This window comes from Aythya ferina (genome assembly GCF_964211825.1).
Source record: "Aythya ferina genome assembly, chromosome: 2".
Lineage (NCBI taxonomy): Eukaryota > Metazoa > Chordata > Aves > Anseriformes > Anatidae > Aythya > Aythya ferina.
In genome coordinates, this window is record NC_140297.1 from 46,481,412 (window position 1) to 46,504,334 (window position 22,923).

The 22,923-nt window shown below is 43.9% G+C and overlaps 1 protein-coding gene and 1 long non-coding RNA gene across 3 annotated transcripts; one reads left to right on the forward strand and one right to left on the reverse strand.

Annotated features, from left to right (window-relative positions):
• Positions 1-305: 305 nt before the first annotated feature.
• On the reverse strand, positions 306-15,518 carry LOC311432167. 2 transcript variants are annotated; one of them, XR_014689860.1, is made up of 3 exons: positions 15,341-15,518; positions 11,062-11,226; positions 306-503 (listed from the first exon to the last, which is right to left on the reverse strand). It is a non-coding gene; the product is annotated as an uncharacterized lncRNA (long non-coding RNA). The 2 variants fall into 2 exon arrangements; XR_014689861.1 differs by lacking the exon at positions 15,341-15,518 and adding an exon at positions 11,854-15,256.
• Positions 15,519-15,722: 204 nt separating this feature from the next.
• TMEM158 (transmembrane protein 158) lies at positions 15,723-17,284 on the forward strand. The gene has a single exon (XM_084510381.1). The coding sequence runs from the start codon at positions 15,883-15,885 to the stop codon at positions 16,888-16,890; it is 1,008 nt and encodes a 335-aa protein (XP_084366507.1). The 5' UTR covers positions 15,723-15,882; the 3' UTR covers positions 16,891-17,284.
• Positions 17,285-22,923: the final 5,639 nt, after the last annotated feature.

Here is a 22,923-nt window from a genome sequence, read left to right on the forward strand (position 1 = left end):
TTGCCTAGGAATGTATATATTAGTGACGTAGATGTGCAGGACATGCCTGCGAATCCCCTCATGAGCTTCATAAGGAGACGGTTGCATTCACAAGCCCTCCCACCCCTTGAGGCTCACTGCAGAACACCCAGCAGAACATTGCTGTCAATGAAGGTCCCAACCTGCATGGGCCAGTCTAATGGAGACTTTAAAAATAGGACTTAGGTAAAATGTTGAGCTGACATCTCTTCTCATGAGGTGTCACAAGTGAGTGCAGCACTGGTTTGTATTCAGTTGCTTGGTCTGACAGGTAAGCTACAGACTGCTGGATCTTCACAAGCTCAGGAGTTTTATTCACAAAAAGTTTACTGTAGTAAGCATGCCATGAGGACACAAATATATGACTTATGACAAAATCCAGGAGACACGGGTACTGTCACAGATGTTTGTGTATCACTAGTGATGAGGGCTCCAGAACAGGCTTTCTTCTGAAGGCCATATCAGCAGGCAGATGACAGATACCTCTAGAGAAAAAAAAACACGATGATGTTAGGACTGGTAAATTCCTAACATAAGCATTAATGTTATATACTATATCCAAATCATCAACAGATCTGCTATATTGGGATGTTTTACAAAAACTGACCTGGCCTTCTTATAGATACTGGCACAGACTACTAATTTGGACATTGCTAGCAGCTTAGTGAGGAGTCACTCAGGTGGTGGTATATTATCTAGCACTGAGTGTTTAAATAATTACAAAATCATAAGTTCTTTATAAAACACAGTAGGCTCCACAAATTAAAAAGAGTAGAACTGGGGAAAATATCAATTCAGTAAAATGTGACCTTCCTGGAACAACATTTATCTTGCAACATACTCAGTACAGTATTTCTACTTCATTTTCTGGCTTTCCACACTACTTAAGACAAAGAAATGACATGTACTCATCTTTGAGGTATCAGGTTAACCACAAGGAAATTTAAGCTAACAGAGGCTTTTATACACCATCAGGCACAACTATTCCAGTGAAATATTGCTCTTTCCTGTTCTATAAGTCAAGAGCAAACAAATACAACATATTCTCTGCTCTCTTTTAAAAACACTGACATAATTCATGCTATTTCCTTGTGATAACAAAGAATAAAAATAAGAAGATATCAAAATTCTTGAATTAGGCAAATTAGCTCTGGCTGCAAAAGTTTTAAAGCCTTTCCGTGCTTAGGGTTACTGAGTTAATAAATACTGTACAGGGCCAAATTAGACACAGGGAACTAGTATAAACTGAGTGAAGTCTGGGTTCAGATTCTCCAAAACACCCTATTCAGCCCCCAGAGTTCAGTTCCATTAAGCTCAGCCAGGAAAGGGGCTAACTGGAGTGTTACGGAGTAACATGTAAAGCTCTGTTCATGACAAGTCCTCTGTATGTTATAGACAGCTTTAATTTGGTGAGGGGCATAGATGATGCTGCAAAATAGTAGGAATAGAATTTGGAAAAATTCAAGACTGAAGGGTCAAGTTTTTTTCTTAGGATATAACTTCAATTTATGTCATAAACCTGTTGAAGTGGTAGAGCTAAAGGCTAACAATAATAGACCATATAGCTTGGATTGTAATTTGGGGAGGAAAGTCAAGGAGCAGAGAGAATAGTTGTTATTTCACAGGAACAAATTCCTCCATAACTGCTACCCATAAAGAGGCCCTTCCCCTTTCTGGTCAGAGACCTGCTACTTCACTGAGATACAGGTATCGAAGGCCCCTGCACACCTTCCCACTGGGCCCCAGCCTTTGAACAAAGCTTCATGTCACAACACACATTAGAAGTGGAATAAATATCAAATGATAAAGTGTTCAAATGACACATCTGAGTGACTGTAATAGCAGTGTCATCTTATTTAACCTATTAAACCAAATAGGTTTCAAAACGCATGCCAAAAAAAAAACCTATGTCTAGCTCTGCCATACTACTTGAATGCTTGCCTTTCATGCTCTGCATTGTTGAAGTAACAGCAAGTAAGGTAAATATTTTTTGGTTTGTCCATAGGATAATTGCATGAGCCTTACATGAAGCATGCAGCAAATACCATTTTTATTTAACGATTTGTTAAATATTTAGATCCAGAAGAAATGGGACAACTTTGATCATGTTTCTGAATGACCTGGGTACCATTTTGCAGCCTCAACTGGGATGGCAGCTCACTTGCTGGTTGAAAAATTCATTTTTATCCTGCCCAGATGTACGCAAAGGTTAAAAAAGATATAATTAGTCCGCTCTGTTCCCACCTCTGGCCCACACAAACCCTGTCTCTTATTCAACCTGTCATTGTTAGCAGTATTATCCAGGTCTCCTGAAAAGAGACAGCAATGAAAAAAATTATGGTAATTTAATTCAGAATGATCTTTCCTTTGTAGTTTGCACATTACTTTTGCAGATACATCTATTAATAACCTGTAGGAATCAGCTTCTATTTACGTAGCGCTTTTCTTCCCAAAGGGTCTCTAAGCACTTTGCTAACCTTAGGGATCATTTCATTCTTTCCTGACAAGTAAGGCTCAGTTTCACCTTTATGGCAAACTTCAGGAAAAAAATGGGGAGAGAATAATGAGCCAACCTGCTCCCACAGAGCCCCACACCTCCCAAAGTGGGCTGCTAGACTCCAGCAGAAGGTGTCCTGCCCCACATAGGTACTGCTACTCCAGTGCCTGAGGCTCACTTTGCCCTTCTCTCCCTGCTTTCCCTCCTCTGACTGTACAAAAGGAGCTCTGGGAACCAAAGAGCTATTCCTGTGTGGTGATGTTCCCAGTTCACACTCCACCAATCATTGAGCATATTTTGACCAATATATAGGGTGTTAAATTAATAATTTGTTCAGTTTAATAAAGTACTGGAAGTCTTTGTGAATGCTGGGGAGAGAAATCCTGCATGACTATTACTATTATTCCTCTGGATTTTTTTGGACTACAGGGGCACCTACAGGGACCACCAGGACTAGTTCCCATCGTACTAGGTGCTGTAGTGGTATCCACTGTAGTGGTGTCTCAGTGGTACCCAGTGAAAGAACAAGAGGCACAAACTGAAATACAGGAAATTTAATTTAAATATGAGAAAAAAATGTTTTACTCAGAAGATGGTCAAGCACTGGCACAGGTTGTCCAGACAGGCTGAGGTGTCTACATCCTTGGAGATGTTCAAAACCTGCCTAGACATGACCCTGAGCAACCTGTTCTAGCTGACCCAGCTTTGAGCAGGATGGTGACTAGGTGATCTCCTGTGGTCCCTTCTTATTTAAGCTACTCTATCATTCTGCATGCTTATACAGAACAAAATGCAGGACTTATTCCCAGGTCTTTGCAGTCAGAGGTCAAAGTTGGAGAAAGCAGTGTGGCAGAGTGAAGCACCCTGTTTTGTCCACAGTTGTAAGACAGATTAGCCAAAGAATTAGGATTCACTTCAGGGCCTACTGTGATGGCCCATCCAACAGACCATGCTGGGGACAGCATATGGGGGACCAGCAACTGCCTCGTGCTCAGAGTTCTGTCCATATATATATATATATGTATATATATATATACATGTGACCCACATATATATGGGGTCATCCTACCTCAGGTATAGCCTTTCAACTCCCAGAAGAGTTTAGTGGACTACCTATACATGAAGAGCACAGCCAGAGGTATCACCCATAAGATTTTCTACTGCCTTCTTTGCAGTGAGCTGAATGGATCCAGATGCAGTAACGCTACAGGTGTACCATTTATACAAACAATGATCTTCTTCACTGCTGGGCTCCTGGAGCTGTTCATTCAATGCTGACAGTCCCTGTGGGACTCAGCAGCAAACACTTCCTGTGAAGCAAACACTTTTTTCAATGTATTTGACTTCAAGAATGGTTTCCAGTAGCTGAAAAACCTGACCTCAAAATTACTAGTGAAATCATGAAGAACACATTATGTCAGCAGGTACCTGGCCATATTGCAATCAAATTTATGGTTTCAAGACTCACCACTCTCATGTGTCTTAATCAAAGCAGCTCTGTCAAAATCCTTAAGAAGATCTGGCCTTTTGAACTAATTCTTTAGCATTCACATCCCTATTTCTTTGTAGCCATGGCACACTGGAAACAGCATCTTAAAAGGACTAGAAGAACCTGGCCATCTGAGAGTGCCCAAAAATAAAATCTCTATAAATGATTTTTCAAACAGTGCTAATAATCAGTGCAGTGCTAGGTGTTTTAAAGGTCTGTAAAGTTGGCAGAAAACATAGCCTGGCTGAGATCAAACCATTCTGTGAAAACTTTCTGTTTTCAACAACATAACCCTCTCACCTCCCTCTCAGTTTTTTTTTTTTTTTTTCCCCCGATCTTGTAGAAATGCTTAGTTTAATAACATACAACCATTTTCGATGTTATTGCTTGATATTGGCTTTTGTATGCATTATCTTTTGTAATTTGTATTAAAGAATACCAGATAATATACAACAGAATATTGCAGATATGTGACATCTGAGACATTAATTTGATGAAAAGTCTAAGCAAAATTAATCAAGATAATACAGCTGGCACAACATAGTTTTTGTTATTGACGTAATAGTAGTAAGTCAACTCTTTAAAATACGTACAATAATAGCTTGGAAAAAATGTCTTTAAAATTTTAATTTCCTGAGGAATTTTACTTTTCAGTTCTACTTCAGAATGATTTTGTATTAATTTATTTAATGTTAGAATTGCCTGTGGTAGAGGCTTTACTTCAAACTAGTTCTGATTATAGTAAATAAAAATTTTCACAGAAGAAGCTCCACTGCCTCAAAACTATTTTTGGACATTGTCTTTGAAGATGCCATTTGCAAGCAAACCTCAAGCTCCTCTTTGTTAACAGTGACACAAGAAATCCCAGTTCTGCTCTCATGATACATTTCTTTAAAGTACAAAGGACTGTCACAAGGACTTGTGTTAGTTAAGCCTCAAATTTCAGTTACATGAGTAGTTTTGCTTAAATTATATCATTTCCTTTTACCACTAGAAAAACCTTTATAACATATCATGTAAATGTTTAGTACTAAAGACACTATTTTGAATAATAAAATAATGCTAAATTATTAACCACGTTTATCTTTGCTGATCAACAGAGCCTCAGTGGGTCCCGTTTATTAAACTCATTTTTGTTCCTTATGTGCGTGCTTAAGAGTACAAAATTATGGAACAAAAATAGCAATGGCACTTGTGAAATCTCCAGAGAAAACTGATAGTGTATTTCACAACAGGGAGAACAGCTGGAGAGTCTAATACCCACCTCCTCCAATCACATAAAAAACAAAATTCTGGCAAACTAATTAAGACTGATGATTCTATGATAAGATTCTTATCATAGAATCATGGAATGGTTTGGGTTGGAAGGGAACTTAAAGATCATCTAACTCCAACCCCCCCCTGCCATGGGCAGGGTTACCTCCCACGAGACCAGGTTGTCCAAAGCCCCATCCAGCCTGGCCTTGAACGGGGCACCCACAGCTTCCCTGGGCAGCCAGTTTCAGGGCCTCACCACCCCCTGAGTGAAGAATTTCTTCCTAATATTTAATCTTAATCTACCCTCTTTTAGTTAAAAACCCTTTCCCCCTGTCCTATCACTATCTGTCCATGTAAAAAGTTGCTCTCCATCTTTCTTATAAGCCCCCTTTAAGCACTGAAGAACTGCAATGAGAGCTCCCTGGAGCCTTTTCTTCTCCAGGTTGAACATCCCCAGCTCTCTCAGCTTTTCTTCATAGGAGAAGTTGCTCCAGCCCCCTGAGCAACTTTGTAGCCCTCCTCTGGACCTGCTCTAACAGCCCCACATCCTTCTTGTGCTGAGGGCCCCAAAGCTGGATGCAGTGCTCCAGGTGGGGCCTCACGAGGGCAGAGCAGAGGGGCACAATCCCCTCCCTCCCCTGCTGGCCACCCCTGTGTTGATGCAGCCCAGGATGCAGTTGGCCTTCTGGGTTGCAAGCGAGCACTGCTGGCTCATGTTGAGCTTTTGATCCTCCAGAACCCCCAAGTCCTTCTCTGCAGGGCTGCTCTCAGTGAGTTCTCCCAGTCTGTCCTCATGTCTGGGATTGCCCTAATGTAGGTACAGCACCTTGCACTTGGAATTGCTGAGCCTTATGCTTATGCACAAAAATCTTATACTTATTATACTAAAGCATACTTATGCTCCAAACTTCTTTCTAAATTTATTGCAATAAAGTGACTTTCTCTGTAAAATGCCTTGATTAAATATTTGTTAATGTGACACTAAGCTCTGTATTTTTTCTTATGCAATTACTAGTTTAACAAGTTACTACCTTCATTTGACATTCCTGAAGCTTCCTTCTTATCATTGTCAACATCCCAAATCTCTCTATTTTTATGGTAGAAGCAGGGAGAACAGAAGTGAGATAAAAATGTTCCTGAGCTGAAACTGTTTTCCTTGTCTCCTGGGACCATCCATCCAGTATTTCCATTTAAGTAGAGTTGCTATCAGAAAGTAAATATAAATTATACTGGTCATTTACATGGTAAGATATATCTAAACTGAAGCCCTAGTTACACTCTTTTGGAACTTGTAGGTGAAAATGGTAGAAGAGGAGAACGGGCAGTCCTAGTTCAGATAAGGCAGGTGAAAAACCCACGCTGCCTGAAGAAAGTTCTGTAACCTCTGAACATGCAAATCAAGATCTATCCTTCTGAGCAAAGATTTGACATCTGCACAGTAAAAAGAAAAACTGCACAGAGATGATAACAAACAGAAGTAGAAAGCAGAAATGAAAGTCCAAGATTAATGATGTTTTCTTGAAAAGTTATTTTATTAGATTTTATATATTACACGGCACTGTACACTAAGCATGGGTCTGACATCCATTCTGAGGAACCTCTCAACAAGCCATGATCAATGGATTAGCATCTATCACTCTGTAGCACAGAGAAGACATCTGCTTGATTAACTGTAGGCAGGAATATGTGTGTCAGCAGGCATTGGTGTCAAGAGATACAAACCAAGCTCAAATAGCAAATGCATGAACAAAAGATAAAGCAAAGGAAACTGAAGAACTTCTAATTCAGGATATACAGGTAATCCTGCAGATTTCTGAGCCAGTGACCTCTGTGCACTTAGAGAAGAAGATGTTCCTTTCTCCTCTAGCATCATACTTATATTCAGCAAAGCTGGGAAAACAGATTCTGATCTAACCTGCTGTTTGCAGATGGTATTGATCTGGCATGAGGGGGAAAATGTAGCCAGGGAGTATTTTATGGCAGGGATGAAAGCTAATTCAATATTCAGATATGAAGACAATAGAATAGAAATAATTTTCTTGCATGACATTAGGCTAATTAAAATATTATAATCTCTTTATCAGATTACCCTTTTTATTCCAGTGGTCCACTGGTGTCAGCTTCCCTGTCATTGCACATGAAAATCCCGCAGAGACTAATTAAATTTTCCTGTCTTGCCATAAGAATACAGGGGATTATTTTTAAGTCCTATTTTAACCTGCATGGTTCTATCTAACTACAATGGATAGGATGTGACCAAAAGCACAAACATGCCTATGTCATCTTTTCACAGCTGAGTCTTTCTCTGGGGTTTGGGAACTGTAGGCCAGGGCCTGGAAACCAGGGGACCATGGCCTTTCTACCAGAAGTTTGTCAACTGCAGTGGGGATTAATCTAGATAATTCATAGCATTTTGGTATAGATGAGAAGAGAAACAATAACTTCATAGCTAGAACTCAAGAAGAGAAATCTGAATGTGGTTTTGACAGACTATCACCTACCAGTCTTCTGAGAAGGTAAAAAGGCAACTGCCAGCTCTGTGTGCTCTACAGTGACATAGTGAAAATGGCCAAGGACAAATGCAATGATGTGGTTGATGGATTCGCACATATGAGAAACAGCACCATTTGACATGGTAGCCAGAGCAAGACATCCCACAGACTAATGTAAGAGATACATCTTAGGGCTGATATGCATCTGTCTTTAATGTGCAGAATCAAGCCAAGGTGTAGTTAACAAAAAAACACAACAGGCACACCTTTTAAACTTGGTAATTTCAGTGAAGAACCAGGCACATAACATCAGAGGCTATACTCCCTATTTGCTTTGTGATTATTAGTTCACGGAACGAGTAGGTAATGCTGAGTGAAAATCGATCTGCTAGAGAGCAAGCTGTTCGTACAGCATGTATTTTCTAAGCATCTCCTTCTGCTTCAGAATATTGAGAACATTTGCATGAAAATAGAAAATCTTTGTTTCTAAGGAGCCTGTGTTCCTCTGCTGGTTGTTCCGCATGTCAGGTTTAAGGCTTGAAATCTGCATTTGTTCCTACTTGTATAACCCTGCATGGACTCAGTCCCTGGTATCATACAGTTAGCATTTATGAGTGCAAAAGTCCTGCTGAAAGCAATCAGTGGCCTTGTTCTTATACTGTCTTTGCTGGATTAGGACAAGAATGCACTGGAAGTTAAAAGAAATTGAACCTCTGACTCCCTTGACTTCCACGAAGTTACTCCAGCTTAGCAGAAGTATAACTGAGATGCCCAAGCGCTGGTCTAGGGTTTTGAGCTCCTAATTAAAGCTCAGACAATTGCTGCAATGTCATACTGACTGTGGCCATTGCTGGGAAAATGAACAGTGTGAACTAGTGAATTTCCTAGAAACAAAGAACATTTTGTTTCCTTTTAATTCTGGATCCTAACCCAGAAATGGCTGACAGTTTTTGAATCTGCCAGCTGAACCTCACACCGTCTGTTGTTTTGCAAATCATGATGATGCTGGACTGATCAGTGGAATGGGAAATGTAACCACCTTCCCTTTGACATCTCAAGACAGTTCCCAGTTTGAGGGATGGACGGGCATCAGGCGTGCTGTGTCTGCTTGGATAACTCAGCCCCCCTCACTGGCATTGACACTACCAGAAAGAGTTAATGTGGTTCTGCTGACTCACAGAGACAGATGAATCTCTTTTCCCAGTTTGATATACAGCAAAATCCTCTCACTGGAGAAGGGACAGCAGGCAAGGATTCCCAGTCAGGAGCATGCATATGGGTAGGATGCCAATCACTACAAGTGGTACCCGAGAGCTGCCTCAGAACCAAAGGGTCTCTGCTTGAGAACACCAACAGCTCATGCAGCTCTGGGAGCCCAAATCTGAGGTGTGGATGCAAAGTCTGGAGACAGGGAGGAGTTTAGTTTTTGCTGCTAATTTTACTGATGTTGTTGATACTGCTGTGCTTTAAATGTCACTGATCTGTTTCATGCAGCATCTCCAAAGCATTACAATTCCTCTCAGCTTGCTCTGCCAAGGCTCCCAGCCAAGGCCCGTGCATCTTCCTTATTGTAATCTCCTCTCTGGCTAGAGCACCTGGAACTGTCTCAAGTTCATTTATTTGGTCACATCACTCCGAGTTTGCCACACTTCCTTGTCACAGTTCTCTTCCACTACTCTAAATGCAAACTCCCTCTTCTCACTTTCAAAGCCCTTCACAGTTCAACCCTGCCTCATACCAGTCCCAGAATTCGTTAGCCTTCCACAGGACCCACCTTTGCTTTGTCGATTGCAGCCTCCATTTTTGCTTCTCTAGCTTTATTCTACTCTTTCCTTTATGACCGGGGACAAACCAGCACAGTCACAGCTGTAGGCTCCTTTAAAATGTCTTTGCTGTGTATCACATAGCACTGAAGCACAAGCTCCCTAACAGGAAAGCAGAGGACACTCAGGGCTGCAGGTTGACTCAGGAGCTGCACACAGGATCTGTATCACAGCCCATCCTTTGGTCTCTGCTTCTCATTAATTTGTTTTCTGGCAAAGTTCTTTGGTATACAGAGTGTCATTAACATTTTGCGTTTGTGTGTCTCCTGTGCAATATGGCAAAACAACTGTTAATTGACCTCTGAACTAGCTTGTCTTCCTTGCTCGTGGAACAGGATTGCTGTCCAAGTGTCTCATAACTTCCTAGGGAAGCATTATTTTACATTTTATAACTGTGTTTTAAAGCCACGGAGAAATTGAAGCTGCACTGGAAGCTCATGGGAGTGCCAAACCTGTACCTCCTTAGTAGAGACTAACACCAGACTTCTGTGCCTGTCTCCCTTTCCCGCACAGAGATAAATAACAGTAAAGGCAAGCCCTAGGGCCATGTTCAGAAAAGGCTGGGAAACACTCAAAGTATTTGCAGAACTAAATGCTTTCCAGGGAGCTATTTTTCAGTGTGTTGTTACAGTAAATGTTTAGATTTTCCAAAGACAACCTCATAAAATGGTCATTAAGCAATGCTATTTTATGTACAAATATTTTGCAGAACAATTTAATATGTAATCACACAAAATGTTCTCGCATGCTTAGTGCCTTCACAGCATCAACATTAAACAACCACTGCTTCAGCTAACATCTCTTGTCCTTCAAGAATGGCTGTGACATGCCAGGGTTTGCACAGAACCACAGGGGGTCAGTCAGATGCCCAGGGCATCTGAATTATCTCCCCTAACAGGGAGGCACAGATTTGTGCTTTGTGAACACACAAAACTTGACACAGGGTCAAAACTACCCTACAGTGGCCTTTAGCAACCTGGCAGAAAGTAGTCCCAGGTCCTGCAACATGTGTACTCTCCCTGTACAGACCATATAATTCAGATTCACTATCAACATAGTATATATTATAAAATTGCCAGTTTCAGTGCAAACTCCATCTTTGGATAGGTTTACCAGTGAAATAAATACGAGGCAAAATAGGTTATATTTATAGTCAGGCTGCAGCCATAAAATTTAAAATAGTAGTTGGTAGTTATGGTAGTTACAAGACAGAATAAATATAGTCCAGGGATGAATATTGCCTAAACATGCGAAGTTCAGATGTGAGGAATTCTCTGCACGTGAGCAAGGGTTTTATCCAACCTGCAAGTGGGAACCTAGGCAAGAACGTGAGTCCAGTCTTCTTAGTAGAACACTACTTCAAATCAAAACCCATCTTAAAAACTCCATTGTTCAATTGGAATAAGTGAAAGTACAGCATTTGTAATGCTGTAGGCAGGCTAGATATAACCAACTTACATTCTAATTTTTCTGTTTCGTGATTACCTGTAATCACTCTTGTCTTGTCCTAAGATCATCTTCAGCTGTGGAGGTGCAAAGTTTGTTCTCCAGATCACTTCTTCTCTTATACCCATTTTCACTGATTCTTCTTTTCCTGACATTTCTTTCTGATCTAACTTCATCTAAAAGCCTCAACCTATATACAGCATGCTGCCAAAAAAAAAAAAAAAAGAAAAAGCTATGAAAGTCTATTAATACATTCCCTTTAGCATTCTCTGCATGTATTTCACACTTAGATTTGAAGCAGTCTTTTTAGTCTGTGCTAGTACAACACACAGTCTATCAAAGTTCTGGATATGAGCTCCTAAGTGCTCCTCAAAGCTTAGAGAGGCCTTACACTGCAACCCTTATATCTTACCACCTGATACCACCTGATCTTCCTCATTTCTAGTAATTGGATTTGCAGCTGGATTAGACTTTGTAGTAATTGTCATGGATAATTCTCCATCAATACCACTGATTTTAGATTTCTGATGGCAGTCGCTTTCTTTTGGTGCACACTCCATCGGCCGTGTGGTTTGCAGGCCGTGGGAGCCCTGCTAGAGCCCATTTCCACGTGTGCTGGTTGAACAACCTACGCAGGCCCTCCCTGCTCGACCCCCTTTAGCTTCCCGGCCACCCTGCCCTACAGCCTCAGCTCTGCTGCACAGCCTCTGGCAGGAGCGTGCGGTTATGTGGATAAGAGGTTAAAGACCAGGGGGTTAAGACTGGGCTGAAGATGTTTCCCATACTGTAATGAAAAACGGCACGTATATCAAAAGTATTCTAAAACAGCACCTGTCCTGGCTTTTTGATGTAGGTCATTTTATGGCTTCAGGGACATCTGTGTTTGTGTAACTGAGAGGGTGCTGTGGAGGTTATAGCTGCTGCTCATACAAATGCATTTCAGATGATGAGCTTAGTGTCTTTGCTGAGATTGGGTGCGTTGGCTTCTCTGGAGAGATTATGACCTTGTTCTCAGCCTGCTTGCCAACTGGCTGTTCCCTTTGTCTGGGCTTCTGATATTCATATAAAGAGTGGTACAAAGTGCTGGCTTGTTCCGTGCAGCGCATGATCTCTGTTTTCTGCAGATAAATCTTTCTGACATGATGTAACAATAACAAGCCGCTTAGTCCAACCAGCTTCTATTATCAGTTTCTGGAGTTTCAGAGGCCTTTATGTGCTTCATTGCAAATACTTCGATAAATCCATGAGAACACCGATCAAGTAGGTGAAAAGGATGCACTGTGCTCACAATCAAAGTAGCACATCGATGGGCATTAAGGAAACATTCCTTAGCTCCTTGCTCAGCCAGCAACCCACTGATTCTCAACCACTGTTCAAAGGGGATATTCTGCCATAAGATTAGCTCGCTTACTTTGCTACTCTGATATTCTCCCCCTACATCAGCTATGAAACCATTAGTCCACCAGGACTTCGAAGTCATATCACAGAAACATTTTTCCTCTGCTGGGTGTAAGTATCTCTCTCAGAACAATCCCCAGGATGATTGGATCCAACTCCTTTCACAGAACTGAAACTGCTCTTTTCTGAGAGGAGTCAAGTACCAACTTCTTTTCCTGACCCTGCCTCCCTCTTCAGCTGTTGACTGGGAAATTCTTATTTACCTGGCATTTTCAGAAATTGGTAACGCGTTGCTATACTTAGCTGCTCCTAACATCTTTTTCCCTGCAACTGACAGTTGGCGTCTTTCCACTGAAAAATACCTCTGTTATGGCTGCGTATCCAATCCCTTACTGCACTGCTTTCCCTTCTCTCCCACATGCAACTTTCAGAAATTACAACCCCAAAATGGCATCCTTTATAAAGAAAAGTTCCACAGCTGTTCCTTTTCCTCAGTGTAGATCAGCATAAGTTGGCTGAATTGAGGAACACTGCCTGAGGATCACAAGCTTTTGAGCTGAATGCAATTACAGATTTGCTTCTGGAATCTATACCCGTTTACGGTCAGTTTCCACTAGCTGCAATGAGACTTTAGGCTCTAAAACAGTAGCCTTGTGAGTTGCAGTTTTAATGGCACTTGGGCAGAAATACTTATTCTTGATTTAATTTTACTTAAAGCATTTCACAAGCAATACTTTAATAAAAATGCTTCATATAAGTGCCATTAAAATGACTCTCAAAGACTCTGATTGTCCTTTACCATTAGTCTTCATCCTCCCAGCAGCTCCTCACTGTGTCACATGAAACTCCTACTCTCTTGTTACTTTATTATTCCCTTCTAGGATTCTAACATTATAGCCCACTTCACACCTCCTCTACCATGCTGACAAATGCTACTGTGACCTATGGTGCAAATCGCAGTTCTAGTTATATCCATAGCATCAAACCTGCAAAATCTACAACATGATCTGTCTCTGACTTGGTCATCCCCTGATTTCTTTATGCTTCAGCATCCCCAGCCATAAAAGAACGTTGTTCTTTGAGATTTATGGCTGCAAACCACAGAACAGAGCTATCTATTAGTGCTACTTATAAGGAGTTTTCAAGTGTGCTGCAGCCTCTTTGGACGACTGAAACCATGCCAGGATTAATTATATCTGATAGACCTAACAATAAAATACTGGTGAAGGGTTCTGCTGGACAAGAGCTATCAACCAATGATCTAACTAACATACTTTCTTCTTGTTGTATCTGCTTGCTTAATTATTCCTTGATGAAGAGGAATAAATATGAGACACCATCTCCAGCAAGCTGCCCTCTTTCAGTTCTTTGCTAAGGTAGTCTAAACAATGCTAAACTGTTGATTTAGCATTCCTGTGGCAGGTTATCTTTCTTTTCAGGAAAAGGAACAGCTCAACTCTCCATTCCCAAACCTCTTTGCAACTACCCCTTACTGCGTTCAGCTGGATGCTGGGAGTTTGGACCAAAAGAGCCGAAACTGCCTGAGAACATTTGCCACTCACATGCTGCAAGTGTTCAGGAACTAATCCTGTTTATGCAGTTTAGCTTCATTTCCAGTCCTTTGCACCAAAATCCCAATGCAATGCAATTTGTACACAGGAGTACACATGGTTTTGGCATTATTTGCTAAATGCTCACCCTCTCTTCATCTGTTTTTGGGTCCGAAGACACGCTACAACAGAATAGCCACACAAATGCATAGGACTGTGTATATGACGAAGGGCATCAGAAGATGCTTGTACAGGTACATTCAGGTGACAAAAGTATCAGAGAACTCTTGAATAAAAGACATTGAAATAGAGCTGGAAATTGTATTAATTGTATTGCAACATCTGAGCAAAAGCTCACTGGAATCGGACAGCTTGCTTTGAACGCTTCATCAGGCATGTTTCTTGGTAATAATCCAAACTAAAAACCTAGCCAAACAATAAACATCTGGTAGACAATACCCTTTGGACTAATTTGGGACCAAATACAAATTCATTCGGTGCTCAGGTCTCTTTTGAATAGAAAGCAATCAACTTTGGGTTTTGTCATTATATATTAGGCAAGGCTTTGGAGAGAAAACTGATTCACTACATTCATTCATGTGGAATTACAGCAAATCTAAAATTTACTCCCTACCCTCATTCACTACCCTCACTCAGCTGAAATAGTTGAGGCTAATATTACAGTAACTCATTTTTCAAGTGAGAATGTGTCCATGTGTCACTTCATTGTGACTCTGACACGGGATCACTGCCAACCTCGAAGGAGTGCCTTGTGGAGTTTATGTAAATCGTCCCATATATACTTGGGAAAGCCTAGTTTTTGTGTTTATGTCTCCATTTGCTGACTGTCTAAGCCAAAGCTGCAAAAGCGAAGACTCACAGTCCTGGATACTTGCCAGGAAAATGTAACTCTAGCCCACCCTCTGCCCAAGGTACAGGCTAAGAAACCTTCATCATTTGTGTCATATCAGTCGTGTCCCTTCCCAAGGCTCCGAGTGCCGAGCTGCAGCACAGCCAGCCTCAGGCAGTGTCAAGAGTAATGCAGCCAGCACCGCCGCGAAATAAGCGGGGGTACCCAGCTTGATTACAAACTCTCCAGATTATAAAGCAGCCTGTTGAAAAATTCATAGGAGTCTCGCAGCTAACGCGCTTGGTAGCTCCGCGCTGCTTGCAACAAGCTCCCGTCTTGAAGCCTTTGCTACGGGGGTGCCAGACGGGGGGAGGCGACTCCGGGAGCGCTCAGCCCAGCGCCGGGGGTGAGCCCGAACCTGCACGGCGCCCCGGGAAGGGCGAGACACTGCGCTGTGCCTGAAAGGAACAAAAAAAAGAAAACAAGAAAACACCTTTCTCCGCGTTTCTCCCCCACCCACCTCCCCTATAGGGTCGGGAAGTGTGTAAAGTCGATTCCTAGGTGCGACCCCTTCCCACAGCCTCTTTCCCTCGGGGCCGGGCAGGCAGCGGGTCGAGGCCGCCCTCCGCTCGCTCCCAGCGGGGACGGGGCTCCCACTGCCACCCCCACCCCGAGCCGCGGGGGTGGCGGCGGAGCGGGGAGGGGAGGGCTCGGGCGGGGGCCGCCCCCGGGGGGCAGGGGGAGCCGCTTGCCCCCGGCGGGGCCGTCCGGGGGCAGGGCTCCGGGAGCTGCCGGGCCGGGCTGTGCCGGGCCGGGGGCGGAGGAGGCGGGGAGGGGGAGCCGCTGCCGTCACCGAGGCTCCCGGCTCGCTCGCCCCGCCGCCGCGGCAGCCCCAGCCCCGCTCCCACCCCCTCGCCTGCCCCCACCCTCCTTCCCTCTCCGTCTCGCTCGCTCTGCCGGCGAGAGCGGTGTTGCCGCTCTTCCCAGATGGCAGCCGGCAGCGCCATGCAGCCTCCCGCTCCTCCTCCTCCTCGCCCTCCTCTCCGGCTCTAAGTCAATGCCATGCTGCCGCTGCTCCTCCCGGCACTGCTGGCCGCCTGCCTGCCACCCTGCCAGGGCTGGAGCCCCTCGGCGGCCGCCGGCGGGCAGGAGGAGCAGGAGCAAGAGCTCTTCTTGCCCCCCGCCAACTCCTCCTCCCGCTCCTTGGCCGGCCTCGAGATGGACCTCGACGGGGCAGCGAGCAAGGAGGAAGGCAGCACCGCCAGCCCGGGCACGCCGGCTGCCGCTAGCCAAGAGCCTTTCCCTTCTGCTCCCACCTCCTCCGGGCAGCAGCAGCAGCAACAGCAGCAGCAGCAGCAGCGGCCCCAGCCGCAGGGGCAGCCGCAGCCCGCCGAGGACCCGCACTGCAATATCAGCGTGCAGCGGCAGATGCTGAGCTCGCTGCTGGTGCGCTGGAGCCGCCCGCTGGGCATCCAGTGCGACCTCCTGCTCTTCTCCACCAACAGCCACGGGCGGGCCTTCTTCTCCGCCGCCTTCCACCGCGTGGGGCCGCCGCTGCTCATCGAGCACCTGGGGCTGGCGGCCGGCGGCGCCCAGCAGGACTTGCGCCTCTGCGTGGGCTGCAGCTGGGTGCGGGGCAGGAGGGTCGGCAGGCTGCGGGGAGCCGCGCCTCAGCCCCCCGCCGCCTCCTCTTCATCCTCCTCATCCTCCTCCTCCTCATCTTCCTCATCCTCCTCCTCTTCTTCATCGTCGTCGCTCTCCTACCCGCCGGCGGCGGAGCCCGGCCAGTACTGGCTGCAGGGCGAGCCGCTGAATTTCTGCTGCCTGGATTTCAGCCTGGAGGAGCTGAAGGGGGAGCCGGGCTGGCGGATGAACCGCAAGCCCATCGAGTCCACGCTGGTGGCGTGTTTCATGACTCTGGTCATCATCGTGTGGAGCGTGGCCGCCCTCATCTGGCCGGTGCCCATCATCGCCGGCTTCCTGCCCAACGGCATGGAGCAGCGCCGCAGCACCAGCACCACAGCCGCCACCACCGCCACAGCCGCCACCGCCGCCGCCGCCGCCAAGTAGCCTCGCCCGGCGTCCCCTTCCCTCCCTCCCTCCTCGTGTGCTGCCGAGGGGCTCGGGCCGGGCCGTGTGGCGCTGCCCCTGCCGTGGTTTTTATGTTTTAAAGCGTCTTAAACGTGTGCTGAGGGGCGCGAGCGGCCGTTGGGGGCGAGCGGCCGTTAGGGGCGAGCGGCCGTTGGGCGCGAACGGCCGTTGGGCGCCAACCGGCGCCGCCTGAGGGGAGCCGCTCCCCCGCGCCGCCGGAGACGACCAGATCCTGTGTGCTCGTTTTCTACCTTTAATACCCGTTTTAAACGAACCTTTTAGTAAAAAAAAAAAAGAAAAAAAAAGCCTCCCCCCCACCAAAAAAAAAAAAAAATTAAACGTGGAAAATAAAAGACCCTCCCGTTCAACCGCATTCGTTGTAGTCAGCAGCTTTTTTTTTTTTTTTTTTTTTTTTTTTTTTTCTATATGAATTCAGTCCGAGCGCTTTTTATTTTTTTTTCTTTATTTACCAAAATAAGTCTCTTTTTTTGGCGGGATCTCGAACTGAAGCGGTCTGTATATTGTAATTGCCGAAGTTGAACTTTAACGAACCTTTTGCACTGTATTTGCACTGTTGAGGTAGTGTGTAATTATTATTGTAGCTCCACGTTACTCGGCTTTTAATACAGAGGTTTTCTTCCTGGAGCCTCCGTAGCCTTCTGTGGGTCTGTTTCTGCCGGGCTGGACAGGAGGGCTCAGCCGCCTTCCCCATCTCCAAGCTGGCCACGAAGCTCGTCCTTCCCTGCAAGAGGATATTACCGGGTTTGTTGGTGGAAAAAGGGAATGCCAAACCCTTCCCTAATGGTGTTTGTCCCATCCTTGCAGTAGATTTAAGTCTGTATGCCTACCTGGGGTGGGGTGAGGTGGGATGGAGAACATCTGCATCCCCAAAAGGTGTTTGCTTAGCACAGTTCCAGGACTGTGGCTTTCTTGTCGCTTTGAGGTCGGGTGGCTCCGAATCTGGGAAGCTCAGGCCTTATCTTTGAGATATATTACAAGGAGCACAGTGGCAATTTTCCGACCTCCACAAGAACATTCCTCAAAAACAGCTCAGCTCCGGCATATTTGTTGAAGATGTGGTAATACTGTACCGCTTTTTCACCTACAAGTCCATAGGGCTGTTCACAGGTTGCCTGTGGGGTGGACAGAGGGGAGGAACTGCAGGTCCACAGCTAGATTACAGCCGCCACTGTGCAAGGGTGCAAGAAAGAAAGGTTTGCAAGGTTTCTTCTCTCCTGTCCAAGCAGCCAGTTGCATAGCCTGAAATACCATTCAGTGTATACTTGCAACTCTTTAGCCTTATGAGAAGTTGTTTCTTTTGCCTTAGACACTCTTAGTCCAGCTGAAGTTTCTGAAACCAAAATGTAAGCTAAAGTGAGAAAGGTTTGCAATAGGAATTCTCATTCCTTTGACAACATCAATGTATTTAATTTGTTAGGAACACATGAACTCACTTGGAGGCTAATTTGATGTATTTGTAATGTTGTTTTCTTCCCCATGTTTTGGTGGAAATGACTGGATGAAAGGTCTGGAAACATTAAATTTTTAGGATTCTGTAGCTCAAGGACTTTTTTCTTATTCTTTTTTTATTTGAGAAACAAATAAAAAAATGCATGCTCTATGTGTATACTGTCTGGAAGAAAACAAAGACAGAAACAGATTGGTAAACAGTATAAATAAATTAAATCAAGATTTTAAAATCTTCCATGTTACTGGGCTACCTCTACATCCACTTTTTCTCTTGTTGATTGTAACGGGTGTTCACTTGCGTAAATGTTGCATTGGGTTGTTTTCGGGAAGGAGAGTCCAGTCACCACGAGAAACATGCATTTGACCTGTTGATCTGAAGGGCACATTCCCCCGTGTGCTTCGTTTGCAGAGCCCAGTTTTTCTTTCCACGACGTGAGAAGCTGATTGTTATTTCCGCCGTGTGAGGATTGTTCTGCACAGAAACACAACGTGCTAGAGAGCGATTATTTGCCTACAATGCCCCGTGTGAGGGGGAAGCCCTTTCATACTGAAAGGCACGGCTACTGAGGAGCATAAAGGCGATGTTAACACCCCCCCAAAAGAAAGATGCTCTGCATATGAGATAACCCTCGGAAGGGTTGCTGCACCAGGAGAATATTTCTGGTTAACAAGATGCGTTTAGGCAGAGAGTTAACAACTCCTGCTGAAGTTTTGCTGCTTCTCTAATGTGTGGTGCATAGTATTCGCTGGGGTGCAGGGTGTCTGTGCCTGTGCTGAGTGTTGTGATCTCGTTCTTGCTTATCCTAGTTTCACCAGTGATGTGCTGTTGTTGTTTTTTTGTTTGTTTGTTTGTTTGTTTGTTTTTGTTTTAATTGCACCACCATAAGCAAGGGAATGATGTTGCGGTCAGAGGCAGGCAGCTTCAGTTATTAAAGGCTTTTTATTTGCCATTCTCAGACACCCACCAAGAGCCCTAAAACTGGGACAACATGGTTTGGGGTGTGTCTTTAAACTTCTACCAGCATCAGCTTGAATCCAAACAGTGTAAATAGGCAGTGCCATATTCGGGATATTTTGCTGCTAAAGGAAAGAAAAACCCCAAAGGCAAATCTTGTCCAGAATACAAAACCTGCACTGTGTTCAGGGAGTGCTGATCTTGGAGGCAAAGTGCAAAGAGCACTTTAAAGGAAGGTGTTTCCATAGATCATCACAGGAGGGCTGAGCACATCCCCTTCACAGAGAGAGGGCAGCCAGCGCTTCTGCCCCACAGACAGGACTTCACGGCACAGTGGAGGGTGCAGAAGCTGCCTCCTCTACAGGGTTTAGCCTGGTGTCTCCCAGCCCTTGGGTTTCGCTGGGGCGGCAGCAGGGTTGCTCCTGTGAAAAAGAGAGGTGTGCGTTTGGCACCCGCAGCTCTTCTGGATTCTCGGTGGCCCAGGTGGACAGGGAAGTGCCTCTCAGCTGCCACGGGCTGGAGCGGTCACTGTGGAAGGGCACCGTACAAACCATCCGCCTTCTTCGGGCACTGGCACGTCTGCTCCAGCATCAGTAACCCTGCTTCCCAAGCCGTGGCTGCTACTGCAGCTCTATGTAACTGATAATTTTGGGTGGCAAAAGGCTGTGTCCTTTCTCGTGCCACTTTCCCCCACATCCATGGGGATTTGGGCTAAATTAAACCCAGAAGATTCAAGCTCAGCGTGAAGTGAAATGATGCAACTCCATGCGAGCCGGTTTTAGATTCTGACTCCAGACACCAAAGTGTCTGTATTTATTTTCTCTTTCACTGGCAGTGGAGCTCTATTGTCTTTTTACAGTGTGTGTGTGAGTGATTCTTAGCCATTTTTATTCCTTTGGATTTATTTTTAAAACCAGTTGGTAGCAGGGGCAGCATCAGAGCAGGATTAGTCATCCATATCTACTCCTTCATATACTCAGGGAGGGTTTGTATGTACATATGTACACAGATGTATATATACAGGAGGACTTGCCGTGTACAAAAGAAGGTCAAAACAAAAAGGGGGAAGAGGTGCTGAAAAACAAATTACACCGAACAAGTAATACTGGCTTTTCTTTGCTAACTATGTGTTTGATCATGTTCCCCGGTAAGTTATCCTGGCTTTATTTATGCACACGTGCTTGTTGGAAAGTAAGGGATACCTAAAAACAGGTAGTTTCTCAATTTCCTTTCTATGTAATTCAACTGTGTTCGATTTTTTATTTTACTTTTTCACCCCAAGAACCAGAAACTCCCTCTGAGAGAGCTTCAGCATGAGAAGGTGCTGGGCTTGTATACCGCTGTTAGACTGGTGCAATTTTTTGTTCCATGTTCAAACCTCAGAACTGGATTTTTTTTTCCTCACGTATTTGCTTAGTTCTGTTTTATAGATACATCAGAAGCAGAAGCAAACAGATGAATATGCAGTTTTAGCACAGATGCAGTTTTGCTGTTACTTGGTTCCACATGCGTTCCTGTAATAAAAATATAAAAATGTAGTGCAAGAGTGATTACATATTATGTGAGTATATTACAGTTCAGTAGGTTATTAGTAATCAAGAGCAGTTTCTATATGTCAACATGTGTCTATTTGGGGCAAAATCACCATACTTGGGTAAACATGAGAATAGTCATTTATTCAGGGCTCAGTTCATGAGTTCTTTCGATGATTAATACACGCTGCAACAACAGTACTATTTGTGCAGTAAATATTACTCACTATGAGTAAGGGCTACTGAACCAGGCCCTCAAAAATTTAATTAAATGCCTTACTTGGCTGAGTAAGTATTATTCATTGTGACCTCAGCTTGTTGAATAGAAGTGTCTCCAGGGCTGACATTACGTGATCCCAGGGGCTGCACAACAGCCCAGTGAAATCAAATAGTTAATTGAAGCTTTCTATGACTAAAGATCAGAGAATCTATTTTAAAGATGTGTATCTAGATATAAGAATAGGTAGTGCCTTGCTGTTCCTGTTGGTTTTTATACACATAGCTTGCAAGTCCGCACTCAGGATTTCTTGGTACAGCGTAGAGCTTTGCTAGTTTGGAAATTAGCTTTTTTCTGAAGCTTGTTTGAAAACACCTATTATTTTTCACAGAATTTTACTAAGCAAATATCACTTTTCTTCAACACATGTCAGGGAAAGGCCTTGATTTAAAACCAAACCAAAACAACAAACAACAAAAACCATTTCAATGATTATGGGGAGATGCATAAACATCAAATCCCAAATTTATTCAGATTTCAAAATAGAAAAAAATCTTTTAAGTCAATAACTGATGTTTAAAAGCATACTTTAAATAAAAGACATTGTTTTCCATTTTTACCTCAAAACTAGAACACTTCAAGGAAGATCAGAAATGCAGATAAGTATTTTACCTTGCAAAAGTGATTTTGAGGGGGAAAAGGATATTTCTTTACTCCTGTTTTTGTAGTCATATTCTAATTCTGGCATTCTCTTCCATGATTAGGAATCAATCACAGCTTGTGACAGATGAAGAACTGTACTTCTCGTCCCTTTTTCATAATGATTCTGGTTAAATGAGATGTTCAAAACAAGAGCAAATTTTAAAAAATGTAGCTTTGCTTGTTTGTTTTGTTTCTATTCTATTATGCTAAGGGAGAATGCAGCCTGGAATAAAATTTGGGATATTAAAGATGTTTACAAGAAATGTCTGGATCGTGTTTAATTAAATTTGTGGCCAGACTAAATCTCACAATCCAAATACCCTCCAGTAGCTTGATCATCAATATAACAACCAGAGGAGTCTGTGGATCTGCGTGGTGGGAAAGCCAGGCTCTAAAACCTTACCTCTTATTTTAGCTTTGCTATTGTCTCACCATATTACCAATGCCAGAGCAAAACTGGAAGATCCAAATATCCCGTGAAACTCTTGGTGTTTCTCTGTGTGTGAGTGGTTCTTAGCTTCCAAAGAAAAACACCCAATTAATGAAACGAATTCTAGATCAGTGTGGTTCTGAACAAGTGCATTCATGGGGAGTGTGAAGTTAAATTATGTTTTTGTTCCTTGTAAGGTGACACTTGCTAGAAGCAGTGGGACCTTACCTTGCTGGTGTCATTCTGGGTGTTGCTAAGCAACATGAAGTGGTTAAAATGGAGATACAGAAGAACATTGAAGAATAAAGGAAACAAAGAAATAGAAGAAGCATAAAAAAAAGTGAGTAAATGTGCCGGCACATTTTTGCAAAGAAGTAGAGAAATACCAACTGGGTAAAAGACAGTGATTGAGAGCAAAAAGCTGACATAAGATGAATTAAAAACTTGATTCCATTGTTCATAGTCCATCAAAAATCTCAGTGCTGTGCCTGAATAATTGACTGCCATTTTGGCCCGAAATGAGGGCAAAAGAAAATAGGAGCCTGGGAAGAAATGGGAGGCTAAAGAAAAATTAGGGGTGGAACCACCATGTCATAAGTAAAAGGAAGAAAGAAATCGCTCTACATATTGCTGGAAACCATACAACAAAATGGAAGGCACTCTCCTGCGTGTACTCTCCAGTCTAATTTTCTTCAGATGTTCCTTG